Source organism: Cupressus sempervirens, chromosome 7 (assembly GCF_028749045.1).
Source record: "Cupressus sempervirens isolate cs-2001-9-10 chromosome 7, ASM2874904v1, whole genome shotgun sequence".
Lineage (NCBI taxonomy): Eukaryota > Viridiplantae > Streptophyta > Pinopsida > Cupressales > Cupressaceae > Cupressus > Cupressus sempervirens.
Window position 1 is genome coordinate 14,076,628 of NC_143124.1, and position 23,234 is coordinate 14,099,861.

Here is a 23,234-nt window from a genome sequence, read left to right on the forward strand (position 1 = left end):
AAAATTGTAACCCATAATCTAAAGTCAAACCTATCCCTATCCCTAACCATGGTGACTTAAACATAAACCCAAGCCTTTAAAAAATCGTAACCCATAAACTAAAACTAAACCTATCCCTAACCATGGTGTGAACATAAACTCATATCCTATTTTTTATTGTTAACATCAATCCTAATCTTAGTCATAATCACAACCATGATATAAACATTAAACCTAATCATAATTCCAATCCTAAATCTTGGTCTCATAATTGGTAATAGTAATGATGATGTAAACCTTAGCCCTCCTAACAATAATTTTTAATCCAAAACCCTATAAAATGCTCTTATCTCATCTTTGAACTTTAGCACCCTAATTAGACTAAAATGTGAAGTTTGAAAACCATAACTATGTTGCTAATTATTTGAATTTTTTAATTAATATCAAACAAAATAATAAATTTATAAAATTAGCAAACATGTTAAATCAAAAAATAATCTGAAGTAAAATTAAAATATCAATAATACTATATAAATTAGAATAATTACAATCTAACAATAATCTTAATTCTAAACCCTAAAAAATATTCTAAACTCAAATTTGAAATTTATAACCTTAATTAAAACTTGAAGTCTAGACATAACAAAGTTTGATGTAAATCATAACTATATTGATAAATTATCAACCAAAACAATAAATTTATAAAATTAATAAACCTGTCAAATTGTAAAAATAACTTTTAAAACTTAATAAGTTAAGATTAATAATATTATATAAATTAATAAATATATAATTTAATTAATGTAATAAGTATTATTTATTGTTTGATAAAGAGTACAAGTAATTAAATAAAAAATAAAAAATAAAAACATTTATATACGAATTAATATATATGTAGATTAAATTTAAACATCATAATGTATATATAATATAAAATAAGAATTAAGTATAATTTAAAATAACATAAAAAATTACAAGTAATACTTTATAATACAATAAGTACATAATTAATGTCTAATCTTATTTAAAAAGTAACCAAACCATATGTTTGCTTCTAATTATTGCCATTGCTTTTGTAGCCTCCTTAATTGAGGATAAATAAAAAAACCGATTTCAACTTTTCACTATCAGGAGAAAATTATAGGGGAAAGTAAAATTTAAAATTAGATGGTCAAGATTAAACCAATCGTCTTGCATCGATTTTAAAGAATATGTAGTGTCGATCAAAGAATGACGTTTTAAAACTTCAATATACGACGCCTTTGACGTAAAGATACAATTGCTAATAACTAGCAATTGCATCTTAGGGTGCAATAAGTAAGCCAAAGAGAAAATCTAGTATATTTTTTCTAAATATAAAAGTGAGAATCATATATAATTAGTTTGAAACAATATCTCAATCACAAATATAATCATGCCTCGTTACTACAAATCTTAATGTTAAATCATATTAGAAGCATCGAGTCATATTTCTAACCCTAAACTAAATAATTACTTAAACTGTAAACACAACCCTAACTTTAATCAACACAAAAAATCATTTTCAACATCCTAACCCTAACCAAAGTTCAACATCAACCATATTCCTAAATTCTCAATCTAACTTTAAGCCCAATGCTAATCAAAATGATAAACTTGATTATAATAGTAAACATTATGTAATGACTTACCCTAACCATATTTATAATCAAAATAATCAAAGACCCTACTTACAACTTTCAGCCTAACTCTAACTTTAACCCTAAACCAAACTTAAATATTAAATCCCAAGCCTTAAAAAAATCACAACCCATAATCTAAAACCAAACTATCCCTATCCTTAACCATGGTGACTTAAATATTAAACCCCAGGCCTTTAAAAAATCGTAACCCATAAAACTAAAACTGAACCTATCCTTAACCATGGTGTGAACCTAAACTCATATCCTATTTTTAATTGTAAACATCAATCCTAATCTTAGTCATAATTACAACCATGATATCAAAATTAAACCTAATCACAATTCTAGTTCTAAATCTTGATCTCATAATTGGTAATAGTAATGATGATGTAAACCTTAGCCCTCCTAACAATAATTTTAATCCTAGACCCTATAAAATGCTCTTGTCTCATCTTTGAACTTTAGAACCCTGATTAGACTAAAATGTGAAGTCTGAAAACCATAACTATGTTGCTAATTATTTGAAAATTCTATTAATATCAAACAAAATAATAAATTTATAAAATTAGCAAACATGTAAAATCAAAATTAAATTTGAAGTAAAATTAAAATATCAATAATATTATATAAATTAGAATAATTACAATTTAACAATAATCTTAATTCTAAATAAAGTTTGATGTAAATCATAACTATATTGATTAATTATCAACCAAAATAATAATTTATAAAATAAATAAACATGTCAAATTGTAAAAATAGCTTTTAAAACTAGATAAGTTAAAATCAATTATATTATATAAATTAATAAAATTACAATTTAATTGATGTAATAAGTATTATATATTGTTTGATAAAAAGTATAAGTAATTAAATAAAAAATAAAATAAAATAATAATAACATTTATATATGAATTAATAGATATGTAAATTAAATTTAAACTTCATTATGTATATATAATATAAAATAAGAATTAAGTATAATTAAAAATAACATAAAAAATTACAAGTAATAATTTATAATACAATAAGTACATAATTAATATTTAATCTTATTGTACTTGCTGTTGGCTAGTACTATTGCATTTAGTATTGAAGACTAGTGAATTAGTTTTGAACATGTCTACCAATTGTACTCAAGTATTATTACCTCATTTTATTTTTTCTAAAGTTTAAATGTTTTTCATCAATTAAATATATTAATTAAAATAATTTCTCTCCACTATGATTGGTTGAAGGCATTCGGTGTTATAAGAGCCCTTTTTTCGGAGCTCCCTCCATATTGCGTTTTTAAGGGCAACATTTTCAGAATTTAATGATAAATACAAATTCTAATAAAACATTATTGCTTTGATATGAAAACTTACACATTTGAAACTAGCATAAATAAACTAATTGATTTGTTTAATCTTTAACTTCTAAATTTTATCTTTTAAGAATTAATATTTTTGAGAGAATATTCAAGTATTTATTATTTCAAATCTTTTTTTATATTTTCTAAATTTTCAACAACTTCCAATTTGTCTTTCTTTATCAATATTTTCTCATAAAAAAAATTAATAACCATAAACATGAAAGAAATGACAATATTTTTAAAATTTGAGTTTGAAAATTTTGACATTATTACCTAACCTAAATATTTAAGAATTACCAAGCATTCTCTATTTAACAAAATAACAAATAACAAAATACAAAAGAAATTCGATAAAGAAATTCGGTATATAACGAGTGCAATTAACATAATACAAATGAAATTTTCACATATAAAAAACTTTACCATGTGAAATAATTTTTTTAACTTTCAATTTATTTTTATTTAAGTTAAAATTTAACATGGTATGCATTGTATTTTATATAATATTTTACTATGATATATTCTAACTATACAACAATACATTATTCTAATGACAAGTACATGCCACTATGTGACACTTGTTTAAAAAGTAATGAAACCATATGTTTGCTTCTAATTACGACTTTACCATCCATTATTAGATTTCTACAATTCATTTGTAAAATATAAAATATTTTCTAATTTGATTGTGTGTATTTTTTACCAACAACATTTCGAATAAAAAATTTGAAATTACATGATCAAGATTAAACGAAGACAATTTGAAATTACATGATCAAGATCAAATCAATCGTCTTGTATCAATTTTTAAATATGCAACATTAATTGAACAATGAAGTTTTAAAACTTTAGTATAGGACGATGTAATAAAGTCTTTGTTGTTATTGTTAGTTCTTGCCAAGGTAGGAATACTTATGCATTCATGTCAATCCAAATATGACATTAACACTAACCAATCAAATTCAAGAATTTCAAATATTATGTAAGATTTCAAATGTTTATATCTTTTTCTAATTTTTCATTATTTTAATTCCATTCTATTGGTCCATACTATTTTTGGTGGGGGAAAAAATTAATTTTCTTCAACAAAAAATACAAATATTTTCTAACAACTTCATCTTGCATTAATAAATGTATTAATTATAACTTTATCTTTTCCACATTTGTGACAAGTTGATAAGATTTTATTTTTTCAATCATTTTATCTTCCACCTCACACAACATGTCTAATCAATATGAATTATCACAATCTATTAAATATTTTTAATTTTATATTTTAAATATATTTATTATTAATTTTACATTGATGTTTATTTTTGACTATTTGATATAACTTGTTCCTAAAACATAAGTTCAAATTATATATATATATATATATATATATATATATATATATATATATATAATTTCAATATGTTATATCTTTGTATTTGAATTTATTATTTTTTTAAAACTTTGCTCTTTTCATAAAAGTAGTTAAATTATAGGCAAGAGTCTACAACACAAAGGCAAATTGTGAGCCTCTTATCGAAGAGGTCTTGGGTTCGAATCCACCCGTGGTTAATAAAATAATAATTAATAATAATACATAATAATTAATCTAAGAAGTTAAATTATTACTATTATTTTACTTTTATAAAAATAAATTAAATAATATTATTTTTTAATTATATTTTATAATAGTGTTTGTAATATGTATAATTGATAAGTGTTACAATTTTTAAATTATATTATTTATTATTATTAATATTTTTTATTTAAACAATTTATCATTTAGTTTAAATACATTTAAAACTTAAATATATATTTTAATATTAAATTAATAATTATATTTTATATCAAAAAAATACTAAAAAAAAATTCACAAAATAGAAATAAGTCAATTTTAAAAGATATATAAATTATTATTAGGTTTTTATAAACTATGTATTAAAATTAAATAGTTATATTTTATTTCTTATTTACTACATCATATTTATTCATCAACATCAAATTTATATGTATTACATCTATTTATTATTTACAAATGTACATATTAAATTATATAGATATTATTTCATAATTAAATTTAATTATTTTTATGAAAATTTTGGATATACAAAACATTAAATAGTAAATTTTATCTCTCTTCCTCTTCCTCCTCTATATTATCTATCATTTTTTCCTTTGCATACATGTTTATGTTGTTATTGTTGTATACTGTTATTTATCTCTCTATATCTTTATCCTAGTTTTTGTCCAGTGCTAATAATTAAAAATAGTGTGACTTCCATTTGATAATCAAGATGAGAATAATACATAGTTGGGGGAGTTATTCCAACTACTTATGATTGTCTAGTAGCATGCATGGTATGCTTAAACATATAATGTGATACTCCAAATGCTTCATCACTTCTTCAAGTTCTATAATTCAAATATTGGTATGGATATCTTTCCTCATTGCACATAATTTAAGTTGTCAATGTAGAAGGTGCAAATTTGTTTGAAGCATATGTATTGATCAGAGTATGATATTAAGTACTTAGTGCCATATTGAAGACTTTGGCCTCTTATTCTTGGGCTTAAATGCCCCAAAGATATAATAATATAACACGAGAACTTAACAACAAAATATGAGTCATCCTATCATATCACAAGCGCATTTCTAGGACGAAAATTTAACAACAAAATATGAGCAATCCTATCAAATCACAAGTGCATTTCTAAGAAAAAATTAATGCATTCATAATGTTAATTTAGATTGTCACTCATCTACACCTCTACAACCATTATGTGTTAAGAAGGAACTATGACAAATTGCGTCTCTTGTTACTGTTGTTATACTTTTAAAAAAGCTTATTGGAGAAATAGTGCACAATATATACCATTATATATATATATATATATGGAGATGGAAATCTCCGAGTAAACCCTAGGAGAGACGTGTAGAAGGTGTGTGTTTTGAACTCTGTTTTCGGGGCTCAGAGCGGGAGGAGCGAAAATCGAGCTCCAGGCTACCGGCAGGAAATAATGGTAATCTAATCTTTGTTTCCTCAGAAAAGAAAGAATGCGGGTGTTCATTTAACTTTTTATGCTTTTCCTTCTGAAACCCGGTGATATTCGGCTGCAAACAGGGTATTGATTTGGTAGCGGGAGGGAAGAGCAAAAAGACCAAACGCACCGCTCCGAAGAGTGATGATATTTACCTCAAGCTTCTCGTGAAGGTATTTTATTTGTTTTAAAAGCTGTTTTCTCCATTAATTCATCTGTCGAGCTTTTTATTTCTGATTTTGTTGCGTAATTCCTACACTCAATTCTGTTTTGTTCGATGATTTGGAACATTGAGCAGCTTTACAGGTTTCTAGTGAGAAGAACCAGTAGCAACTTCAATGCGGTGGTTTTGAAGAGGTTGTTTATGAGCAAGATTCACAAGGCACCTTTGTCTCTCTCTCGCCTTGTGCGTTATATGGAGGGGAAGGTTAGTAGTATCTGTACGTTTTTAATATGTTTTTCTAATTTTATATGCAGGAATCGGTTAAAATCAGAGTTTTCATTGATCGTTTATAGTCGAAGTAAATTTAGGGTTTATCTTTCTGGTGACGTTTTGTGGTGTGAGTGAATGTGTTAAACCCGGATTTGGTATTTACACAGTTATTATTGGGGCAATCGAGATTGCTTCAAGAAAATTGGGAAACAAATGCTGGATTTGACCAACAATCATGTGAAGACATAGTAGGATAAAGCGTCAGTATACCTTTTTAATGAGCCTTATGTACATAAACTTCAACACGGTAGAGAGTACTATCTTTGAAACAAGATATATTTGTTGTGCTTTATGTACAGGATTAGATCAAAAGTGGGTGTTAGACTAAGAGGTTGAAGCAGAAAATTTATCTAATCCGGACCTGCATGTTTACGGTGCATCCAATTCTATCTTTCAATCATCTAGTTGCTGTGTAACCGGTGCCTCTGATGAAAGCCTCTTATGGTAGATCACTCGACCTTTCAATTGAGACCAAAAGTTATGCTGTAGGTGTTTTAGTTCAAGCACGTTTCTTGTTGACCTATTGCTACTAGAGGTAGATTGTGCAAGTAGGTGATTTAGTTTAATTTGTCAGCCATCAAGGATTTTTATTCGACCATTTCCAATTTTTGAGAACTGTATCTACTTGGACAAAGTGCAAACACCATTGTTGAGCTAGTGTCCATTTAATGTTAATTTCAATTGCAAATATGCAAGTAATTGGTAAACTAGTTGAATGAGCAAGGCCCTCATTATATGGTTTACAAAAGAGATGTTATTAGAAATATTTTAATAATGAATGAATAAAAGACTATTAGAAGCATTCTAATATTTGCAAGATACACAATATTAACCATTGAAAGAATAATTAATGAGATAAACAGAGATAATATTCTAATGACCTCCCTTAATGGTAGTGAAATTTGGGGGCTCACACCTCCCCACTAAACCTTGAAGTACTCGTCCCCAAGACGTCCGTGCATTGGGTATTTGATTACCCAAGTACCCCCACCTTTGACATACTGCAACCACGCTGCCACTGGGGAGGATACTTGAATTTCTATGTTGAATGTTACTATTGGATATGTACTATGTTGAATGTTTAGTTGTTCTTGTTCGTGTTGCAATTTTGCTATGTTCAAGTATGTCAATTTGGTATGTTATACCGAAACATCATGTCATAACAAGTTTTCCAAGTTCTATATGTATAGTATACAACACCCCTTGCCTTACTGCTGCTGTCTCAAAATTGAGGCCCTTTGAACCCCCAACCCAGAAACTCATCTAAATGTACAGATGTCTCGATCTATTCCAGTGTCGGTGTTACACTGCTTAATGGTCAATCTGTCAACTACACTAAGGAGTCCCATGAACTTTGCAATTTTATTTGGAAGGAGTGACTTGGTGAGTATAGATAGTTTGGTTTGCTGTAGGAACATATTGCAAATCCACGGATCCATCTTCAACCAACTGTCGGATGAAGTGATTTTGGTTAGCTCATGGTAAATCGAATTTTTGACAAGTTTGGGCACCCCTTGATTGTTGCAAAAGAGGGGCGACGATATTGTTTGAGACATGGATGTCTTAAAGCATTCTATGATGGCAAATTGCCTCAACCAATTTTGACTGTTCCTCAATATTCAACTTTTGTTGAGAAAAGAGATATTGCCTATTGCTTTTTACAGGTCCAAGTGATAAGATCAATTCCCAAACTGAATACTACACTAACAAATTTATATGGAGGAAGTGACTTGGTGATAATATCGAGAGACTAGTTTGTTGTAGGAACATACTGCAAATCTGTGGATCCCTCTTCAACCAATTGGCGGATGAAGTGACAGTGAATGTCAATATGCTTGGTTAGGTCATGGAAGATTAGATCTTTTGACATGTTTGAGCACCTTTGATTGTCTTATAAGAGGGTGACAATCCTTTTGAGACATATGGATGTCAGAAAGCATTCTATGATGCCAAATTGCCTTACAACCAACTTTGATTGTTCCTTAATAATTAGCTTCATTAAGGAAAGGTATACTACCTATTGCTTCTTATTGGTCCAAGTGATAGCATCAATGCCCAAATTGGATACATACCTAAAATTGGGCTTTTTGTAATCATCAAAGCCTTCCCCAATCAGAGTTAGTGTAACCATTGAGTTGAGGTTGGTTGGTTTGCCCATAGAGGATACTAAAGTTTGGTGTGCTCTTGACATACCACAACATGTTCTCCGGTGTGATTGGAAGTAAGCGCTGCCATAAAGCGATATATGTAACTTAGGACAAAGCTAAGATCAAGTCTAGTGGTGGTGAGAGTCTACTAGTTGCTTAAGTACATATTCATTCTTAATAGGAGTACTTGATTGGGTTGACAACTAGGTGTAGATGAAAGTTTGTAGTTTTGTATTCTAAATTTGTTAAGCAAAGCCTGAGCATACTTAAATCGAGAGATAAAAATGCCATGTGATTATTGCTAAACCTTTACATGTAGGAAATTGTGTAGAAGCCTAAGGTCAGTGATATCAAAAAATTGACATAAATTATGCTTGATTTCTTGAATCAAATGTTGCGAATTTCTAGTGATGATCAAAACATCAACATAAACAACTAGAAGGATGATGTCACTACCAATAGTCTTGACATATTGATTGGAGTCAGAAAGACTCGTAGAAATCTTGATTTATGAGGTTCTTATTGATTTTCATGTACCATGCTCAAGGCTACAAGTGCTTATACAAATTTGAGTACATGGTGTTCTTTACTAGCAACTTTGAATTTAGGAGGTTGCATCATGTATACCTCTTCATGTAAATCGCCATTGTGGAAGGCACTTTTGATGTCCCTTTGATGGACCTTTGTGGCATACTAAGCTACCATGGTTAGGATTAATTTGATAGTGCTCATCTTTGTTGTCAAGGTAGAGGTCTTCTCATAACCAAACACTTAACATTGAGAGAAGCCTTTGGCAACAAGACTAGCCTTTTACTTATCTAAAATACCAACTACCCTGCATTTGACTTTGTAGATCCATTTGCATTCGATGGGTTTCTTTTCTAAAGGAAGATATGAAAGGACCTAAGTGTTATTTTTCAAGAGACTAGGATGTTCAGTTTTTATAGCTTCTTCCAATTCAATATCGCTTTTGCCTCAGTGTGTCTTTGACGCTCATACATACTGTGAGTGTTGGCAATGAGAGCAAAATTTACACAGTTGAAAGGTTTGATCCTACTTTCCAGCAATTCGACCTTTGATGAGCTCATTACCATGAAGATCGCTAGTGGAATTATCATGATAAATTTATAAACAAAAGAACATGGAAATTTAACTACTGAAATGTAAGTAAATAAGAAATTTAAAGAATGTAAAATATCATAGGAAAAATCCTCAACGAGGGAAACAACCCTGCCCCTAGAAGTGTATTCTTTATTAAGATTCTCAAAACAAGATTACAAAACCTCTATACCTCTCTATCTCTTAAATACACAATGACCATATATATTGATCAATGTTTTATGTATTCATCCATAATATCTATATCTAGAAATAACAATACTTATGAAAAATATAAAATCCAATTGCTATGAACACTCTTACAAGAAAGTTGTTCTCAACATGAATGTACACACTCTTATAATTATTGAACAAAATAACTTGTTTGAATTGGACTCTACAGAGATGTATGTCCCTTAACATTTATAATAATCAATACATGCTAAAAAAACCTTTCAATTAGCAGCCAAATAATAATGTTTCTAGCAACAAAACACACACATGATACATGTTTTTGATAATTTGACCAAACTGAAAAATGTGTTAATAGTAATAAATGTCTCCATGTGAAAGAATAGCTGAAGATTGCAAAGCAAGAACCAAATAAGAGATGAAAATAAGAAATAGAATAATTGACAAGAGTATTAAAAATTTATTAATAATATGCCATAAGGCCAAAGACAGTAGCCGAAAGTGATGATTTAATCTCGTTGATGAAAATGAGTGACCAAATGAAACAAGCGCCAAGTTAGCATATAGTAAGAAGGAATATGAACTTACTAAGCTGATGGAAATGAAAGAAGATGCCAAGTTAGCATATTGTTTTCGCATCAAAAGCTCCTCCTCAATCCTATCAAATGGAAACAACCTAAAGATTGAATATCAAATTCAAGTTAAGTTATTTCAATCATTAGTTATCCACACAAGACACACTTACAATCAGCAATTGGCTAGTGGTCTGATATTGTTGAGTCAATCAAGTAAACATTGACAATTACTTTCATTCAAATAAACTACTTCAACATGAAATAAAATCTACTCCAAGTTATTGACATGAATAGCTACGTGACAGATCTTACCTATAATGATCACCTCTGCATTATGTCATCTCTATGTTCTCGACTCTTGCTGTACTTGCAATTGTGTGCTGTGATAAGTTTCATTTACTTTCAAATACGCTTTCGATGATTTTGAAGGTTGATCTGAAACTATATTTCCTTTTATTCCAACCTTGTTAGCTAAACACTTCTTTTTCACTATTTATACTCTTACTTATATTTCGATTCTACTCTTTCACCAATCTGCTCTCAATTCAATGTCTTCTTTTTTTACTTTATTTTCATTTAACTTTATACGCTATTCTTATATTTATCTGCCCCTCATTTGCACTCAGCTTCTCTTTGCAAACGATATATTTCCTTTTTATATCTTACACATAGAAAAGATGTAGCTTTTCAATTCCTAATGAATGTGCCCTTTCCTTGTTTAATCTTTATTTATTATTCAGTTAACACAAACTTCATTGTTTTCCTTTCTCTCTAACGGTGCATTACATTTTTTTTTGCTGAATAAACAAGGTATGTAGCTTTCCTGATTATTGTGCGCTTGCCTCAAACTATTGCTATTTTCGATTCTTTACTTGATTTCATTTAACCATGTTTCAACACTTCATTGCTCACGTGGCACTTTTTTTATATCACCATGCCGCTTACTCAATTCACAGTTCTTTGCTTGACTTACAATATATATGGCTTTTGTTAGTATTGTCTGACGATGACTGTTTGCTATTCAACTTCAAAGTTTTCTATTAATGCAGTCGCTGTTATAGTTCCACATATAAATCAATGGCGTTCTTAATTGAATTGTTGGATATAAAACCTTGGCGATGATATTGTCTTCATAAAGCAATCTGTATTTTAATTCTTTCCAGACCATTTCTTCTTTCATCAGGCTCCATCAAACATTACAAGCTTATTTCCAAATGTACTTGCTGACCCATGATGCCTTGGTGCTTAAAGTATTTATTATATTCATCAGTAATTTGCCCTATATTGTTATGCTATATTTCCATAGGCTTAACTCCCCTGTTTTATTTCTTTGTTCATCACTAATACTTCTTTAGGGTAATACTTCAATTTCTTCTTGAAAACACACACAGCCATATTTATATTTAATAATCGCACTTTGATTAGCCATCCTGCCATATTAAGATGGCTTTGATATCATTACTGTCTATATTTATTTCATTTAGTCACATTATGTCTGCTGCATATTTCTTGTTTTAATAACACCTTGTCATTATAATATGAATTGATTTTTGTCTCCTAGCCTGTTTTAATCTTTGTTGCTGTATTTTCAAATCTCAACGATATGCTTAAACCCTATGTCTTTTCCTATTGTGATTTATCTCTTTATTTGCTGGATAATTTTCAAAATGAATAGTATTTGCACAATCAATATTTTTCATGTTTGCTAAGTGATTGCTTGATTCTTGGTTCCATGACAATGGTGACTTCATGTTGCATCCTTGACTTTTCGAGCATTTCTTTGGCTTCTCATATGTTTGATACTAGTGACAATATCTCGCATCTTTTTCTGCTCATTCATTCTTAACTTTATTCCTTCACTCCATAAAAATTTATGATAGTATTAGTTTCCTGCCATATCAATCCTTGAAGTATCTTTTGATGCCATGGTGTATTGCTTATTACATATTCATTGCTTGACATAATTCAATGCATCTTCCTTCATGCCTTTGACATCAATGACAATATTTCCATCAAGATGGAGTTGCTAACAAGATTACATCTAGTAGAGTTTGTCATCCACAATACCTTGCATTTATATTTAGGAGTAGAAGTAAGTTTAAGTTGAAGAGAAAAGTTGGGAAATCAAAATATTTTTTCATTGAACATTGTGAAGCCAAATTTTTATAATTGAAAAGAGTTGATATCCATTGGAGGAATAACGTAAGTCCCTAAAGTGATTACCAACAAATCACATCATTTCATTAGCAAGTATCCACAATTGAGGAGGAACCTTGAAGTCATTTCGTGGTATAACCTTGCACGTTTAGCATGAGAGATGACCTTATTCAAAAGAGGACTTAGTATTTAGTGTTCCACCTCCAAACATTGGATGTTTGATTTTGCATATTTAGTGTAACAAAACTCACATCAACATGTATCCACAAAATTCTTGCAATTAATTTGACCACTCTAATAAGAAGAAACATGGTGGAATAGCGAATAGATAGCTTGATAGAAGGTATGGCATACAATAGTGTTACCCGTGTAAAAGCTTCATATAATTTTGCTCAATGATTTTCAATGACTTTCTTTTTAACCTAAGTTTTGAACCTTGAACCTTGCCCTCAATTTAGTTCGAAGTTCAAGTTCACTGGTTCCTTTCCCTATCGGGTTTGTAAGTGCAAAACTTTTATTTCCTTTCTTTGAACTTGAACTCTGATCTAATTGAGTTCGAATTTCGAAGTTCATCTCGTGTCCATATGTTTGTCTAGGCTCGATATTAGCAATGAAATCTGTCAAATATTGCGCTTTTTTGAAACTGAACTTTGAACAATCATTTTTCAAACTTCATGATCTGTCATTCATATCTTTCTTGGCAAAGTTAATGATAGTTTCATACAGCTGGATTCCTATAATTATTGTCTTTAAACTTGAAATCTCAAACTTCTAAATAGTTCAAGGTTTCAGTTCACGAGCCCAAGACATTCACGGAGATTGGCAAGTGGTAGTATAGAGATGTGTCAAAATCTTTCTAAAAAGGTTGAAGTGACACCTTGTGATAAATGATTGGTATGAAAAGTGGTGGAAAGATTTGTTATGTGCAAAGGCAAATACTCTCATCAAATGATTTAATGCTCCTGTCAAATCAGTACTTCCTGTAACAAGTTATGATGTGAGTATCCGTTTAAAGGCTTTTTTAGACTGCTTTCCTTTTTCATTATGATACCAGCAATAAGGTAAATACTCATCCTTGTATGGAGTCATAGGCGGTCTGCAACAAAATTGTTCGTGGAAGTACATTGTTTTTTCTCTAACATGGTGAGTTCTTTTTACCTCCTCAATAGTTACTGTTACTTCTTTCACTTCAAGTGAGTAACCTTGTTAAACCTCCTCCATTATCATTTGCTCTTAACTGGTTTTTGAAAAGGACTGTTTAGTTTTGTTTCCATGGCTGGTTCTTTGTCACCTCCCTTACCAATTTCTTGCCCGCACTCAAGGATACCTTCCTTACTGATGAGGACATTAACAAGCTATTGTCTAGATTCTCAAGCCCAAAACCTAGTTCCATTACTGAAAATATAGCCAATAGTGGATTGCTGCAGGCTGTTGGTTTTCCACAATCAATACTTTACCTATAACTGGTTTTAGAATATAGGAATAGATATGATGTTACCCAAAGATGCATTAGGACATATCTTGTAGAAGTTCTTGTCTATGTGAATAGGGTTACGATCATTAGTGCTTCGAGCATTCCGTCGCATGAAGAATATGAAGCTTGGACAATTGGTCTCTTGGACATAAAATTTTTGGCAGACCCAAACACATTCAACAATGCGATTGCTAAAAACTGGTTACTCAAACAAGAGAAAGGAGGGTCTCGTCTTCCTCACCCCTTAACAAGGGAGTACATGATTCCTAATATAAAAGATGTAATTACCCTCCTAAACATGGTCAAAGGTAATCAACATGCTTTTCACTAGGAGAACTAGATGTATTTATTTGTCTAAGCCATCTTGAGTGATAAAAACAAACGCATTGATTGTGCAGAAATCATAGTCGATGGATTGCACGAAGAGCTTTCCTAAGCATCTGGAGTGTTTGGTTTCTATATGAGCTCATACTTGTTCAATGTATTGGCATGTTGTAAAGAATGGGTTGGACTTCCTCATACTAGTTGGGTAAATGATATGCCTATATATGAATATTTCCCCTCCTCGCAAAGAGAAAAGAATTGGGACGATTTCAAGAGAGTGCAAGACACTTTTCTTGCTAAGTTGGTCTTCGAGCTACAAGAGAAGGAGATAAAAAGATTGACCGAGGAGGAAACACATTTCATATTGATCTACGGTAGTTTTGTCACCCAGTTCTCTAAGTTCACATACATTTGAGTTGGCGGGTATGGAGGAAAACCACTTAAATTGCCCAGGCATTGCCTAGACCGTTATGTTCTAATAGAAGTCCGGAGACAGGTAGTAGAGGTTGACACAAGCTGCAAAGTTCAAAGAGGTTTTGGTTCTACCTTTCCCATAGAGCTTGGCCGCTACAAGTGCAAAACTATACAAAATGCCTTTGATCTCAAACATGAACTGAATTTGATGAGCCTAGAGACCTATACTATTCACCTTGACTTTGATGGCAAAGATTTTGCTCAACCCCTATTTGTGTTACCACTGGAGTTCTCACATGTCCCTCATTTAGAAGACTTCTGTGTTGACTGTGATGATGATTATGAAGTTAGGAAGAGGTGGTGGTCTAGACACACCTTGAAGTAGATAAAGGAAACTTCAGATGAATGTAAAAGGCGTAAGGGAAGACAAAGATGAAGAAGTGGTTGATCCTTTTTATATAGCCCAAATTGAAGCCTTTCTTCTGCTAGAAATAGATTGGGATTCTCCCGAGGAAGACGACTTACAGGCTAGAACCGACCCAATCATTGTGAGAACTAAAAAATGGTTAAAAGAGAAAAGGCAGTCTAAAATGAAAAATCAGAGCGAGCCTCACAAGAAGCCTTCATTAGCTCTAGCTCAATTTCGCCTATTCATGGTACTGATAAGGGTGTCACCTTTTCCTCTACAGGCATTCTGAAACTTGAAGTTGAAGTTGCACTTGAGGTTCAAAGATTAGTTCAACATGCAAGACGAGCAAGATGGACTCGCTCTCGCACCAAGAAGGAGAAAGCCCAGAAGGCTATTGTGAAAAATACCAGTATAGACCCAATTGAGGTCGAAGTTATTACAGAATCTTCTAAAGAGAGAATACAAGAAGCCATGGATTAGAGTTATCAACCAACGCCAGGTGATGCTAATGCCCCAGGTTCAATGATTACCAATTATGCTTTCCTTGCCTTACAAACCCCTCCATCGAAAGGCACCTCCTTGGCATCGAATTGGTTCAATCTATCAGTGAACAAGAAAAGGAGTGTGGTGCACATAAGCATTTCAGTCCAGGACATGGTTGGGAAATATTTGGGAAAGACACCTAAAAAAAACAAGCAAAGATAAAAACTATACTTGAGGTTGATGAATAGACAGGGGACTGGGTTGAAGACAAAACTCTAGATGACATCACACCTCAAGACTACACTGTAGAGAAAAGAGTTCTCGGGCCAACCTTCAAAGCTGTGGATATGAAAATCTTGGATGTAGGACATGCTAGGGTCACCAATTGTATCTGGAAGGACTGGAAAGAGAAGAAAGAGCTGAAACAATCTATCCGCATGTTGGCAGAGTACATCCATAATCTACAAAATGCGAAATTTGAATGCCAACCCCAAGCTATTTCCATGATCGGCGTGACTTCCCCAGCTAATTAGCAATTAATCAACCAAGTGAAAAGAGATAGTCTCTAAAGCCTTGATGAATGGCTTGAGTCGGTAGTTTCCCGCGAGGTCAGCTACATAGCTTGTTTAGTTGAGACAAAGGTGAAGGTCGAACAATGATGGCCAATTTGGAAACAAAGTTAAGTGCATGGGTTGAATAAAAAGAGAAATGGAAGGATGTCGTGGCTTACATCGCGAAAGTTCAAGAATATGGGACAAACAAGTTTCTGGTTGAAAGTAGATTTTCGAGAATGATGCAGATTTCTTGTATGTCTCCAGAACCAACCTAGAATGGAGGAACATGGTCATTGAACAATGCCTGGAAGAGTGTTCAAAGCTAGAACTTAATTGGGTGAAAGAAATCTTACACAATGATGTGAAGTGTATCAATGTTTAGATCTTAGGGAACAAAGATTAGTCCATTAAGAACATGAAGGAGATAGAAACAACTTGCCAAGACAAGCTATGAGATCTCAAGGACACCAAAGAAGTCTCTACTGCGATCTTTGCTGTCGTTGCCCTAACATATTCGATGATTATAATCAGTGATGATCATTTGATGATGCATATTAAGAAGCTGGAGCATGCTTGTAGGGGCATCACCATTTGGTAGGTGAGAACAGAACAACTGGGAATTTCGCACCAGAAGGAGATATTGGATTTCGAAGTCACCTATAAGGATTGGAAAGATGCAGGTGGCAATGGGACTTTTGGGCAAGGCTAGCCAGGAAATCCAATCAACATCACAACTGCTTAGGCTTTGGCTGTTTAATCTTTTCAGTTACTTAAGTTAGTAGCCTTATAGTTCTAGGCTTAGCTTTATCAACTCTCACTGGAGTTAGTTTCATAATTGTTTTATAAAGCCTTGCATGGCTATATATTGTAAGATTAAATGTTTTTGGTATCGATACTTTGGTGATTTTGCTTTAACAACTTCAGTTATTGAGGTCGTTTTAGACTGAACCATTTTGTAATGCCGTTTACTTGGATGAAGAAATAGAATTAAAAATCCTTTTGGACTATTGCTACACATCGTTGGTTATTTGAGATCATATAATTTTGGTAATCTTGACTTGTTTCTTAAGGAATGTTCTCTTGATTGTGAGTAATGATTGTGTGCTTTGTTTTGTAAATGTTTGTCTATTTATCTTGTTCAATTGGATTGATCACCCTTGTTCAGTTTGCTTAATACATCCGATTAAGTTTGTTGACTTAGCTTTGAATCAACAATAATTCTGCAATGCTTTTGCATAGTGATGGAAAATCGTTTTATAACCTTAGTTCTTTCTGGTAAAAAGATCTCATCTGTTCAAATCTTTTGAAATAAAGGAGATTATTGTTCATCATTTAAGGAGGGAGTTGTGCCTCAAAACATAAAGAGTTCATTCAAAGGAACTCAATTTTGGTGGAAGTTTTCCTTATCTTTCTCTTTTGTATTTTATTGACAAGAAGGAAAAATTGTTCGCTAACAAGTAGTTAAGGCTGACTAAGTATATGTCGATGCGAGTTTTTGTATCACTTACATAACATATTAGTTATTGAATATCCGATATGGAGTATCAATCATATAATTCTTCTCTTGAAAAGTTATTGCTCATGGGATATGAGAATAACTCCAATGTTCCTTCCTCTTGTGGATACTCACTCAGTTTTATCAATGTGATTTGCTGGTGATCACGTAGGCGGTCTTATGCAAATTGTTGAGGATGACTTGGACTTTGGTGGGATGATGCAGATGGTGGTTCGGTGTAAATGCTTGATGGCGTTGATGGGAAAGTGATGGTGGTGGAGGGTGAATGGTTCTTACGATTGGTGTTTTTTTTTTAACTCTCTCTTGTCCTAAATTCTAAGTCCTAAATTACTTGCTATCCTATACCTACTCCTATGGATGGAAGACTAGCAAATGGACTGGGATCGAACCTCATGAAAGTTAACTAGTGGCCTCACTTCCACAGGTGCAATGATTCAAAGGAATAATAAACTAGTTTGCCACGCAAAGCTTCCCAACAAGCCGCTAGGATGCTAGTGGTTTAGTATTGATCCCTATCAAACACCTACTAATGCTACCATGCAACTATCCATCTACTTTACTCTTACTTAGCAACTTGAAATGAAATTTGCTTCAACAACTTGAAAAGAAATTTACTCTTAACTATTTGGAAGTAGAAACCATGCAATAATACGTTACCATGTAATAATACCAAAGGCCCTTAATCACCATGTAAGTCACAACAATGAGAAAGAAATAGTGAATTTTGGTATTATCTTATGCAACAATTTTCTCCGACCCTTACAAATGAGAGGAAATGGCCTTTTATAGAGGCCAAAATTACAACTAACGGTAGAGATCAAAGGCAAAACCAACGATCGAGATTGAATCCTAGAAACCCTAATTAGGGTTGCCACCCCATTGGCCAATGAGAAGACACCACCTTGTCAATGGACCAATGAAAAAAGTGCAAAAGTGACAACCAATGAGAAGGCACCAAAATGGTGGCCAATCACAATTAGACACTTGTCCTATCCTAGAAGAAAGAGGAATTGCCACTTGGGTTTACATTAAATGATCTTCTAATATGACTCTTCCCTTTTTTTTTGCTCTTTTAGCTAAGGTGATAAACCTAGCTAGCCTTTCGTTGACTTCCTCTATAGGAGGACAAGGTGTGTGCTTCATCTTGAGTTCAACTGATTTCACCATGTTGCTTGCTACTTGTAGTGTCTTCTCATGATCTTTCTCATACTCTTTTGCGAATCCAACAAAAGCATTGAGGGAGGAAAGGGTGTTCAAATGTCTCGTCTTGATAGTAACCTTTCCTAGCTCATCCAATCTCGATCCAAGCTTTGCTTTATTGATGTCCTCTTCTTTGATATCTTCAAAATCAAGTGCTGCTCCGATGTCGCTCATCATGGTTGTAATGGAAATATCGACGCTTGGGCTGTGATGTACAACTGTCTTCTGTATATCTTCTTTGCCAAAGGGGATTGTCCTTCCTTTAGTCTGGCCTTTACCTGTGTCATGTTTACTGTACTGACATTGGTATCAGTTATTCACTTCATTTTCGAGAAGAAAGTTGTTTTGGGCATCATATCCTCTTTGTCTTTCCTAATATTTGTTCCCTTAGGATTCTTGCTTGCACTACCATCCTCCATCTCATCACCCTATTACGGGATGATAAAGTGGTGGACAATTAGACAACCAGAACCAAGGGAGGCAATCCTTAGATTAGAACGAAAGAAAGAAGTCAGCTTAAGCACCACTTTCAACTCTAAATGATTAAAAGTCACCTCTACCAATAGCCGGATCTTGACTCTTTTGGAATTTAGGATCAGACCTTGAAAATTTCAAATCCTCTTGCAAATCATAAATTTAAACACTTGAAACTGTCCACCATTTGTAGACAAAAATCAGACTCCTCATGTATCTTCTCCCAAATAAAGTCACCCAAGTCTGATGTAAAAAAATATAGTCCCCAAATGGAGAAAATCATACCTCCATCATAGATCACCTATGGCACAAAAATCAGGTCTACCCTCAAAAATGCTAAGAGTGGAAAGTTCTGCCTTCAAATCAATTCGCCCAAGCATGGAAAGTCTCCAATTTGTCCTCCAAAGTCACCTAGGGCATAAATCACTTCCCTAATAGAAGGACAAAAATCACCAAATAAAGCAAAAATCTGCCTCCAAGAGAGACCACCAAGCTCTAAAAATGGTTGATTGCAAGCAAAATTGCCCAAAAATGCAAAAATCTGCCTCCCAAAAGAAATCACCTAGGAAGAGAAGAGCTGCTCCAAGTCTAAATTTGCCCAAAATGGGGAGAGGACTGCTCTTGCTAAAATCACCAACACCTTGAGGAGGAAAAGTGAGAAGTGAGGAGGAAATGGGAGAGAGGCCTCCTCTTATACCCAACTTTCCTACTCCCTCCAAGCTAGCGGACTTGGACCCTGGGAGCAAGAAAAACAATAATTAATGCAAAATTATGGCCCACAATTAAATATTTAGCTAAATATTAACTTTACCAAAATAAAAATTGCTTTTTTAAATTGCCAATTAGATCCAAATTGCCAAAAGAAATTAAATAATGCCTTGGAGATGTTGAATACTTCCATTTAATGAGGATTTAGTCATTAATATGTCATTAAAATCGGATTTTGGCTAACCAAAAGCCATTTTTCAATATTAAATTACCAATTTCATTAAGTGGCAAAAAGTTTTCAAGGCAATTTTAATCCATTAAAGCCAATTTTTGCAATTTTTGTCCAAATCGATTTTGGCTATGCCATTAAGTTTTTTTGACAAAAGTAAAATCACTTCTAGAGCCTAAAATCGATTTTGCAATTTGGCTTCATCTCTACAAAATTAATTTATTCACCAAAGAAAAATTTAAGATTTTCCAAAACTCAAATCTAACAAAATTTCCCATTTGAAAATTATTCAAATTTACACAATTATATCCAAATTTTTAAAAAAAGAAGGTCTAAGTACAAATTTACAATTTATCCTGCCAAATGTTGTCTCTTAAAATTTTGTCTAGCGTAAGGATGAAATTGGTTGCTTTGGAAAATCAAGTTGAAAGCTGATGAAAATAAACCTAGCCCTCCCTTTCTAGCCTGAAGGTGTCTAAGACTCAAAATTCTCAAAAAAATCAAAATTGTTGGACAATCCAAAAGTTTGCCAAGGCAATTAAAAAAAGGGGGTCCCTAAATTTTTGGGGCGATGGTGTGAGAACCTCACAACACTATAGGTGCCAAGTGTTGATGTTGCTACAACAAATAAGGGTGAGGCTGAGTATTTTTGTTATAGGGTGTCCTTACAAAAATATGGTAACATGATATGTAAAGGACCAATGATAAAGATATGAGCATTGCCAATTTTTTGAGTAAGTTGATTTGATTAAAGGTTCTGAAAGATAATAATATAAAAGTTATCATGAAGTCAAACTAGATTATGATTAAAAAAGTTTGCAAATAAGTGATAAAAATGACTTCGTTTATGCCTCTTGTCATTGGAAATGAATGTCTGTCCCTAAGAGATTGGGGACAATCAACGATTTTTGGGACCAGTGTTGACTGTTTTTGAGTTTCTAAGGCAATTTCCAAATATTTTGCATGATTAGGGATGGCTTGGAAATGTTTCTAGTTGCTCCCTATCCCCTAAACTGTTTCCATTTTTGTACTTGTCCATTTGGGGTGGAAATGTGTTTCTAGGTAACATTTGTAGTAACAAGTATAGATTTTCAAATAGTAGCGATTGATCATGGCAAGATGAGGAAGTGAAAATAACGAGGGAGAATTGATGGATGGCAAAAGGCCATATAAGGCCAAAAGGGGTGGTTTACCCACTCTTGGGCTTAGGGTAGAGGATTGCTTTGGGCACCTTATTCAAGGAAGGGAAAATACTATAGACTATCTAACTAGGTGCACCACCTCATTTGGATGGCAAAAGGCTATGAGGGCAAAAGGGATGGTATAACTTTTCTTGGGCCTAGTTTAGAGGACTGCTTTGGGCACTTTATAATACAAGGAGGGAGAATCACCATAGCATTCCTTATGAGGTGCACCAACTTATATAGATGGCAGAAGGCTATGAGGCCAAGAGTGATGGTATATCTTAATCGAAACCATTGCCACTCGGTCAGTACAAATCATAGAAAAGAGAAATACTGTTTGTTGGTAGCAAATGAGAGGGAGCTTAATGTTCACCTCGTTGTTAGTACAAAACATAAATTTTAGTCACCGATTTAAGTGTGGATTTGACACTTTGGCCACTTAATTGGAAAGCTAGTATAAGATAATTTGAAACCCTTGAAATGTGGAGTTAGATTCAATTGCAATTTCAAAGAAACTGAAACCAGAATTTTAAATCATTAAAATCAGACCATAAAACATCTATCAAACTCACTTGAACTTGACAAGAATGGGTACATGTAAGTGCCAAAAACCTCAATAATCAGTTTTTAAAACTTAACTGGCAAATACTTCATAAACTTGCCACAAAGAGCAGGTTATAATTCTCCACAAAGTCTGATTTTTAACTCTGAAACACCAGCTAGGGCAGATTTGCACAGCCTCTTCGAGGGACAATTTGACTTGGAATAAATGAAATTTTCATCAACAATTGCAAATTTATCAAACTCACTCGAACTCGACAAGAATGGGTATATGTAAGTGCCAAAAACCTCAATAATCAGTTTTTTAAACTTAACCGGCAAATAGCAGATTATAATTCTCCACATAGTCTGATTTTTAACTCTGAAACACCAGCTAGGGCAGATTTGCAGAGTCTCTTTGAGGGGCAATTTGACTTGGAAAAAATGAAATCTTCATCAACAATTGCAAATAATATCTCAAAATAAATTTCCTAGGTTAGGAAAGAGGTCTAAATCAATACCTAGAATCAGATTTGCCTCCCTTCAGAAAATATGAGCAAAATATGAATTCAGCCACATAGCAAGCACAAATCTAGAAATTATAAATCCCACACCAGCAGTCTGAAAACACTAAAATCACTTCTAAATCACCCAGAATAGATAATCCCACTCCACACCAAAATCTAAAAACTCCCACTGGAAGCTGCAAGATACTAAATCATTCCAAATCTAAAATGTTCTTGAAAGCTTCAAGAACATTGCAACAATCTGCAACTGCTACACCCTTATATTGGTGTACATAGGGTTATGAATAGTCAGCTTGTGCCTATCTTAATCCTTAATTAAGTCATCATTATTATATTGTTATTTAGTTAGGTAGGTCGGCCTAGCTGTTATATAGGGGTGTGTCTATTCATCCTAAGCATAATTAGGTATATATAGGAGGATGTGAGTCTTATTTCAGGATCACATTGTGAAGTGTGTTCTCATTGGAGATATTTGGAGGTTGCCCCCTCGAAGTGGCCTATTATTCTCAGTT

At 32.7% G+C, this 23,234-nt stretch overlaps 1 protein-coding gene across 1 annotated transcript in view; it reads left to right on the plus strand.

Annotated features, from left to right (window-relative positions):
* Nucleotides 1-5,896: 5,896 nt before the first annotated feature.
* LOC149545175 (large ribosomal subunit protein eL18x) overlaps nt 5,897-23,234 on the plus strand; it is a 40,583-nt gene continuing 23,245 nt past the window's right edge. Inside the window, exons 1-3 of the mRNA XM_089790552.1 lie at nt 5,897-6,006; nt 6,108-6,197; nt 6,323-6,451. Of these exons, the coding sequence (XP_089646678.1) occupies nt 6,004-6,006; nt 6,108-6,197; nt 6,323-6,451 (222 nt within the window). The 5' untranslated portion in view covers nt 5,897-6,003. The remainder of the gene's footprint in view (nt 6,007-6,107; nt 6,198-6,322; nt 6,452-23,234) is intronic.